The sequence below is a fragment of the Vicugna pacos genome, chromosome 4 (assembly GCF_048564905.1).
Source record: "Vicugna pacos chromosome 4, VicPac4, whole genome shotgun sequence".
NCBI classification, from domain to species: domain Eukaryota; kingdom Metazoa; phylum Chordata; class Mammalia; order Artiodactyla; family Camelidae; genus Vicugna; species Vicugna pacos.
The window spans coordinates 68,651,518-68,660,919 of NC_132990.1; the positions used below are offsets into that span (position 1 = coordinate 68,651,518).

At 41.2% G+C, this 9,402-nt stretch overlaps 1 protein-coding gene across 2 annotated transcripts in view; it reads left to right on the forward strand.

Moving 5' to 3' along the window:
- MRRF (mitochondrial ribosome recycling factor) overlaps nt 1–8,408 on the forward strand; it is a 53,751-nt gene extending 45,343 nt beyond the window's left edge. For both annotated transcript variants that reach the window (XM_006205548.4, XM_072960081.1), the window contains exon 7: nt 5,568–8,408. In XM_006205548.4, the coding sequence (XP_006205610.1) occupies nt 5,568–5,645 (78 nt within the window). In that variant the 3' untranslated portion in view covers nt 5,646–8,408. The remainder of the gene's footprint in view (nt 1–5,567) is intronic.
- Nucleotides 8,409–9,402: the final 994 nt, after the last annotated feature.

Genomic DNA, 9,402 nt, shown 5'->3' on the forward strand with positions numbered 1-9,402 from the left:
CTTCTGTGTTCACTACAGTGTGTTTACCACCAGAAGTTGAATTTCCATCCATCACCATGCAGTTGACCGCCTTTACCCATTTCGCCATCCCCCAGCCCCACTTCCTTCTGATAACCAAGAATCCGTTCCCTGTGTGTTTGTTTTCATTTGATTTGTTCATTTATTCTGTTTTGTGTTTTTAATTTTATTATTTTTTTATCCACACTTTGATAAAACGCACTTGATGAAGACCTTGCCCAAAGCCTTCACTCGTCAGCACCTGCCTTTTCACCTTCCTCTTCACTGCTTGTTACTGTTGATTATTATTTTCCAAAATGACGATAACTTTTTTAGTTTTTTCTGATACTGAACTAATTGATGTTTAGTGTAAATTTTTTTTTTAAAGTAAGAAGAAAGTAATTGCAATCTTATCACCGAGAGAGGATCATTGTTAACATGTGAGTGCAATCTCTGTAAACATATATGTAATAGAAGAAAAAAGGTCATACTGTTTATATTACATGATACATCCACTGCAGTAATCTTTAGTGTTTAAGATATTATCATTTAAATATTCTTGCCATTGTTGTTGATAACTTTATTTGTTGTTATATGGTTAAAAGTTTGACTAAGAAGATACTCAAGGAACAGCCTTGTTCACACTTCATTTTGTTCTTTGTCCCCAACAGAAGGCACCGATCTGGAGTTTTGTGTGTGTGTGTTTTTTCATTTTTTTTTTTCAAATGAGCAAGGCAGGGGCTGATTGTTGCTTTATCAAAAAAGTTTTTTAAAATGTGTTTGTTAACTTTGTTTCTGATTATCAAAGCAGTGTATCCTCAGTGTAGAAAATATAAAGAATTCAGAGGACTTTTTTAAAATGGGGGAAAATCCAAAATAGTCCCACATTTTGGAATGTCTTCTTCCCTCCCTTCTTTTGACTACATATTTTTTAACATGACTGAAAACTTGTAGTTTACACACAGTTTTGTATCCAGCTTTTCATTTTCTATTTAGTATTGCAACTATTAGCATTTTCTTGTGTCTTAAAAATATCTTTGCCAACAGCCATGTTTGATGGTTGTAAAATGGTCCATCTTGCGGTTGTGCCATAATTCACTTTCATAAACCCTCTTGTTGGACATTTAATTTGTTTAAACTTTTTTGTATTGTAAATAAGGTTGCAGTGAATATTTTTATATGTAAATCTTTGTTGAGATGACTTCCCTAGGATATTCTCGTGTGGAATTATGGCACAAAGGGAACACATATTTTCAAGGTTCTTGGTATATACTGTCTAAATCGCTTGCAGCGTGGTTTTTTTTTTTTTTTTTGTCTTTTCTAATCCTTAACATTTGAACCTAGAGTTTTTAATGTGTACTTAAAAGGTACTTGTTTTGCAAAGATTGCTTTTACTTCTATACTCCACAAAAAAGATTAAGTTATTCTTTGTATAAATCCATACAACCTTTCTAGAGGATGATTTGGTAATATATACCAAAACCCATACATTTCAAATTCACTGTCTTTAGGAATTTATCCAAAATAAATTATCAAGAGTCTTATCTACAGAGGTGTCTGCTGATGTATTATATATAATAGTAGTAAAGTTGGAAGTAAAAGCTGGAAAGTAAAAGTAAAGCTGGAAACTGTCTAAATTTCTGATAGTGGGAAAATTGTTTGACATCCATTCACTGGAAACTCTATACATAGTTATAAAAATACTTTACAGACACAGTACATTTTTTTGGAATGTACTTTTTGAAGGTAGGTTACACAACAGTAATATTCCATTTTTATAATGAAAAAATTTCATGTACATGAAAAGGTTGGTAGCTTATTTACATCAAAATGTTAATGGTGGTCATTTGGATTATAAGCAATTCTAATTTTATTCTTCATGAAATTTTTCCTTTTTAAAAATTTTCCAAAATTCTTTTGAGGTCAATTTTTTTTAAACTGTATTATAAAAGTGTTTCATATTTGGTGTATAAGAATAAAATGATTCAGTTGTGGGTTCTGTCCCTACAGTCGCGTCTGACCCCGCCTCTCCCCACAGCCTTCCCCACCCCCAGCCCAGGCCAGCCCCGGTGAAGAAGGACCAGGGCCTTCCACTTGGGATTCTGACATCTGCCAGCCTGCTGTTTCACCTTCGCTTTAGTTTGCTATAAATGGGTCTGGTGAACATTAAAGCACTTGGCAGAAACCACCAGCAAATCTGGCCAAGATCCTTTCACTGCTGCCTTTTTCTGAGAAATCGAGCCGCTCTGAAGTGAAGCTGGGTGCTGGTGGGGCTGAGGGAGGGAAGGGCTCCGAGCAGCCTGCACGGGCAGAGAGGGAGGCTGGGCTGCTTGAAGCAGTGGGTGGAAGCAGCGCCCTGTGGGACGTGGGTCTCCTGAGCTTTGCTGCCCAGGCCTGCCCGGGGGCACTGTGCTCTTACCGTCTCCCTTTCCTGTCTCTGCCGTTCATTTCCCTGAACCTGCAAGGAGCAAATGTGATGGTGATGGTAATGTGGGTGATGCTGTTACCATCTTTGTGATGCAGCCTGTTGTAATGGGAAGGGCTCTTGCTTTGGAATCAGACTGGCCTAGATTCAAGTCCTAGCTCTTTCACTTCTCAGCTGTTAAGGTCAGCAAGTGGCTTCACCTTTCTGAGCCTCCGTTTCCTCATCTGTAAAGTGGGAGCAGTAATGCCTATCTCACAGGACTGATAAGAGCCTAATGACACAACATGCTTAAAAGCAGATCGTATGGTTGCTGGTCTTAGTCACTGCTCGCCCTGTTTGTCCGTCCTCCTCCTCTCTGCCGACCCCGCGACTCTGAATGTGGGGCTGGGATTGACTGTTTCAGTGAGTCTAACCCAGCCTCCCTTGAATGAGGATGCACTCGGGCCAGTGCTCTGGGCTCCCCAAAGGGAGTAACAGCATCAAACTGATAGTCAGGGGTTGGGGAGGCCTTGGCTCAGTCACCACTGACTTTGTATGTGATCTTGGGCAGGTTAGTTAACGTATCATTGCTTAGTTCACTCCTGTGTAAAATGGGGATAACACCTGTCCCACCTGCCTTACAGTACAGGTATGTGAGGTGGTTGGATCTGAGTGAAGTGGCAGAGGATGAAACACTTCTGCATAGTGTGAGCTACTGTGCAACTGTCAGATGAAGTAATTAGTATTCACAGCACATGAAAGGGAGGTAAGGATAGTATTTCGTATGTTTTGAGGATTATGTGAAATAATGCTTGTAAAGGTTTTAGCCCAGCGTCAGGCACACGGTAAGTAGACGCCGTCGTTGCTATCCTTCTTGTTGTTAATCATCATTATTTTAGGAGGTCTGATAAAGACGGAAAAGATGAACTTGCAGGCTAACTGTCCCCAAGGGCGCTTTGTGCCTGTAATATGGCAGAAAGTTAGTAAATATTTTCATTAATTGATTAATTGGAAAAGAAGTTCAGAAAGTGATAGTAAAAATCAGAGTAACACAAGCAGTATTTACATAGCAAATAACCAGTTTAAACGTACTTGCATATTCATGATTTTGTTTAACCCTTGCAGTTACTTTCTGAGGAAGGGACTAGTGTCCCCATTTGATAGATAAGGAAACTGAGACTCAGAGTGGGGAAGTGACTTGCACGTTGTCGCCCCCCTGAGAATTTGACCCAGAACCCTCATTATCAGAGTGTTCCTCTGGGTACCCTTCCTCCCCCGATCCTGGTCCCTGTCCCCAAACACCATTTCTCCAGAGGCTTGCAGCCCTCATTCCTCGCTACCAGCCTGCAGGTGCGGGAGTGCCGCTGGGCACCACGCCACACCCCACACGAGGCAGCTGCTCGGGGCTGGGGGCAGAGGAAGCCTCTGAAGGGTTTGTGCTGGCTGGGTGAGGAGGCCCGAGCAGCCGTTCTAAGCTGGCCCTCTTCCGGAGTGCCCAGCAGCCCCAGGAGCTCTGATTTCCTCACGACGAAATGTGCAGCTGTTGCTATGGCAAGAGCCTGGCTGTCTCTCTGCCTGGGACCAATTGCTCCAAATCCCCCTTTCCAGTGCATTTATTTCCCTGTTCCTGGCCAAGGCCTGTAGTCTGCAAATAAAGATGTCAAACAGCCGCTATGCTGCTGAACACACAGATCCTGAGCACCATGCTGCCCCCTTCAAAGCTTCCTGCCTAAGACTTCCTGCCTTATGTCTCTTTCAGGCATGGGAGGGGGGCTGCAGCACTGACTGAGTTGTATTGTGTCCTGTTTTTCATTCTTAGAGGGAGTATATGTTTACTGTAAAAAATATGAGAATATAGAAAAGCACAGAAAACCAATAGTTATTCATTTAGCAAATATTTCCTGAGCACTTGCTATGTACTAGGTTTTATGCTGGATGTGACAGATACAGACATAAATAATACATTACCTATCTCCCTGTCACTAAAAGATAATCACTGTTAATATTTTGATACATTTTCTTCAAGTTTTAGAAAATGTGTATTTTTAACATATTTGAAATCATTTCTTCTGTGTAGATACATACTTTTGTATCCTGCTTTGTCTTTAGTTCAAGGGTAACATGAGCATGTTTCCATGATATTATAAATAATATCTTGAAATGTTCTTTTTCTCTGATTGCTAAAGCAATCCGTGCTTGTTATAAAACATTCAGACATTTCAGAAATATGTACTGGAATGTTATTTATATTTGTACTCTCTCCATGAGAAATAGACAGTCTTAACCCATTTTTATGGCTATACGTATTCAGTTACATATGCTATCATTTTAAATTTCTGATTTTTGTTTGTTAAAAATAAAGCTTTGATGAATACTTTTGCACATAGAACTTAAGAACATTTTTTCAGATCCCATTCATGTGGTAACTTCCCAATGGAGAGAGTTTAGAGTTAAAAAATGGTAAGAACACTTGCATCAATTTGAATTCCTATTGGTGATATATGAGTTTATCCATTTCACCATAGCTCTGGCATTGAATATTATAATTAAAAACCACAACATCAAATTTTGTTAACTATGATAACTAAATTATATCTTGTTTTAATTTGCATTTCTTTAATGTCTATTGAATTTTCCATGTTTGTTAACCAGATGTACTTCTTTTTTCAAGGCTTTTTTTTCTCCTTAACTATTGGGATCTTAATATTCTCCTTATCAGTTGATATGAGGGCTTTATATAGCAGAGTGTCTGAGGTGTAGGAAAGTCTAAAGGTTTATTAAGCAACAGATAAGACTGACTTCTCTGTACTTTGTAATAAACAGTCAAGAATTTGGGGCTGTGCAGTCAGATGACCCAGGATTAAATTTTGTCATTGCTACTTTCTAGCTGTGTATCCTGAATAAGTGATTCTTAATTGCCTCAGGTTCCTCATCTGTGAAATGGGGATAATAATAGTATCTGTTTCGTGGTATCTATCTCTTTCTGTTAGGAATCAATAAGAGTGTATAGATAAAGTTCTTAGTACAGCGCCTGGCTGAGATGCAATTCATGTGAGCTTTCATCACCATTGTTATTTCCCGGATAACCCTTCATAGTTCTGGAATATTTCTCCCCCCTCTTTTCCAGCCCCAGTTATCAGATTGTCTCATTTTTGTGTTTCTGCAGATCAGCCAAATGGCCGACGACATAGTTGCAGAGCTGGACAGGCATCTGGCCATGAAAACCAAAGAACTCCTCGGATGAAAGTCTGCCAGGGGCCAGTAGTGCTCCAGAGCCCAGTTCCTGGCTGGTTCCATGGGTGGCAAATTGGCCTCTCTCTACCTCGTCCACACAGAAGGAAGGTTGTCAACGTGCAGTTGTCATCCTTGTGAGGCCCAGCCTTCCAGTGGGACCCTCCTCAATCTCTTCTTCCTGTTCTGTGTCCATCCCATCTGCTCTGGGCCTTCTGGCATGGGTTGCTCTTCAGAGTATCTGATGCTCTCAGAGGGACTTGACTTGGGTCATTTGTCTTGATCGTGATGTCAGAGCTCCTTCTCAAGCAATTAATCAGGCCCTGTCCCCACCTTTGAACTTTGTTCAGGCCAGTGTGGGCCTTCACTTGTGCCTGGGTACCTCTGCCCAATTTCACCGAACGATAAAATCTAAATAAATTGGAAAGAATAACAACCACAAAGGAAAGGATGGAGTCAGTCTGGACTGATGGTCTCCAAGGACCCGTGCGTAAAGCATCCAGAACAGTGCTTTTGCCTCTGAGTCATCACATGCGCACTTTCCTCTGCCTGGACCGTTCTCCCACTCCTCGCCCGGCCAGTCCTTTTCATCCTTGGGCTTCAGCTTGGACGGCACTTCCTCAGGGAAGTCTTCCTTTTCCCCCTAACCTCAGACCTCCTAGCACTGTCTACTGGGTATCTGAACCTTAATTGTTCTTTTTGGTAATTAGTCTGTATTTTAGTATCCTTAGAACTTGGCGTAATGCTTGGAACATAGGAGGCATTCAACTGTGTTGTGAATGAATTGCACATAGTAGCTGCTCAATCAAAGCTGGCTGCTTTTTCTTTCTTTCAAGTCTTAACTAACACGATCATTCTGTCATTTCCCACTCTTGCTTTTGTCCTTAACACTTTCTTGGTAATGAGATCCCTGTCACCAGGGCCTGCCTGTTATGGACAGACAAGTGGTTTGTTGTGGCTCATCTTTGCGTAATAGGTTAAGTTTTTCCTCACAAGTAGGTTTTTTTCCTTCATTTGTTCATTTGTCATTCATTCACTCATAACATAGCCATCAGGAGCTAGGTACAGTCCTAGATAATATTTTTAATCTTCACAGTAAACTCACAAGATGTGAATTATCTCCATTTTATAAATAGGAAAAGCGAGACCTGATAATATTAGATAACTTTCCCAAAGTGTTAAAGGGTTTCATTATTTATCATCAGTCTTACTTTACAGAGTGGGGAGAGCTCAGAGACGCCAAGTTTCCTGCCTGGGGTTACACAGCTAGCAACTGGCAGACCTGGGAGTCAAACTGAGGCCTGATCTAAATCATGTGCTCTGCCCACTGCATCCTGTTGCCATCACAAACAGGGAAGCACCAGCGTTGTGTCAGGGACTGTGCCTCTGTCTTTGAGAGATGCGCGGTGCCCTGGACTCAGTCGCTGTCTATGATGTCTTGGGTGGAAGGTCAGAAGTTTATTCCAGTCCTACAAGGTGTCTGCCTTTAGAACAGAGCCCACTTTAGCAGAAGGGCTTGGCTGCTTGCCTTCGAAGCAGCATCCAGCTTCTCTGTGCCGTTTGACTCCTCTCAGATTCTGTCCCGTGCTAAAAGTAATAAAGGTTGCACTTCTCCCTCTGCTTGTGCTGGCGGAGCACACTGCGCAACAGCCAGTGGGGAGTCAAGGTCAGAACTAGGTCAAAGATGAAAGGAGCTGACAGTCTCCTGCTCCGATTACCTGTCCTCAGTCAGACCCCATTCCCCAGCCCTGGGTAGCCGTCACACCATCGGAACTCAGCTGGGGCAAGACAGGGATAGAAATAGCAGTCAGGGAGCCTTTCGAGGGGTAAACCACATGGCAGGGGCTTTGCAAGAGTCTTTCGTGAGTGGCCGAAACCCCCCACTCACTGCAAATGTGCTTCTCAAAGATGCAGGATTTTTTAATAAACAGAGGAAATGATAAATTATGTTGTAACTCCACTCCAAAGGCATTTGGTTCTTAACAGCCAAATCCTCTGTAGTCTTTAAATAAACAAAAACTTATTTGGCGAACAGACGGGGGGAAAATGAAAGATTTTCTGTACTTGGGTTCCACATGTCAACAATTTCTCTCCTGTGTGTATGTTGGCCAAAGCCGTATATCATGATAAATGAATAAAGGAAAACCTCGAGCCCAGGGCGGTCAGACAGCTCAGCAAATGGCTTTCAGCTGATTGCTCTATTTCAGTTGACATTTATCAAAGAGTTTCTCTGTTACTCAGTGTGTCAGGCCTGCAGTGGTGGCAGGGACGAGAGTTAAACTACCTGTTTGGATGTGCTGAGTAATGAGTAAGTAATTCATTCTCCTTCCTTCAGTCTCTCTCTCAGAAAGAAAAGCTGCGTATGGAAATTCTCACACTTGCCAGAAGAATTAACCGCCTCCTCCATTCAGTTCAATGGCTTTCAAAAAAATCAAAATGCCATGAAAAATATAGGCCAAAGGGAATTCGGGAACTTTTTTTTTTCTTTATTCTGTGTGTGTGTAGTGTGTGTGTGGGGGTGGGGGGAAGTACAAAAGAAACTGGAATATAAAAAATCAGACATTTCTCGCAAGTCCCGAATCTTACTCCCCTTTAACAGATATATATACTTCCAGACCTTTTTCTCTATATATATGATTTTTGAAAAACAAGGAAGGGAACCCAACAATGTGTCATGACCATCTAGCCATGGGTGAACATGTAGATGAAATTCGTCCCTTTCCTTTACAATACAGCATTCCTACAATATTCCACAATAAAGATGTACCATAATTTATTTCACTATCACTTGTATGATATTAAAAAAAATCATTTCAAATACATTGAAAGACATTTCCATTTAAAGATTTTTTTCCTTGAGAAAAAAAAAAACCTAGTCTAAGTTTATCGCTTTGATAAGTTTTACTCTTTAATCTCTTTGTTAGCTTCTAGTCAGCCTCAGACTAACGTTTATTGAATACCTGGTACCATGCCAGACACTTCACATGTTACTACATTTACACTTCCTAACAGTCCTGGTTGGCGTAGGTATTACTCCTGTCTGTGTTTACGTGTGAGAAAACTGAGGTTCAGAAAGGGTAATTTACTTGCCCAAGGTCACACAGCTAGTAAGTGCTGAGGCGAAGTGTGAGATGCAGATCTGACTTTAAAGTGGGTCCTTGATCGGTGTGCTTCAGTTTGTGAAGTCTTCCCTGAGCATTTACTCAGAATGCACCTAGCATTGTTCTGGGCCCTGAAGGTGATCATGAGAAAAGCAGAAAGCTTGCTTTCATAAAACAGAAAGCTATTTCTAGTAAAGCACTGCGCATAAAACAGTACGGTAGCTGGCATATGGTAAACAATGAAGTGGTAGCTCTGATGGAGACAGTAAAGATTACGCATTTATACCTCACCTGTTTGGCAGACTCTAGAGCATGTCAGAGAAGCAGGGGCAAGTGGAGAGACCACCCAGTGGTGAATGATGATACTGACAACAATTGTAGTGTTGACAGCATCAGTAACTGATACTGGCTTGATGCTTTTTAGTTTTCAAAGTTCTACATCCTTTATGCCATTGAAGCTCGGGTGAAGCTTTGCGGTTTCTTTTGCCCTGATAATGGTTGGTTTTCGTGATGTGTATCAAAAGGTATACTCTCTTTTGAGGGTAGAAATGTTAATACCTACATAGGAAATGTGTTTTATAGAGGATAGTGTTTAGGTTTTCTGTAGTCTTATTTTTTGGATGAGACTTGGACTGAAAGTCTTGTCTCCTGTTAGTAGCTTTTCTGTTT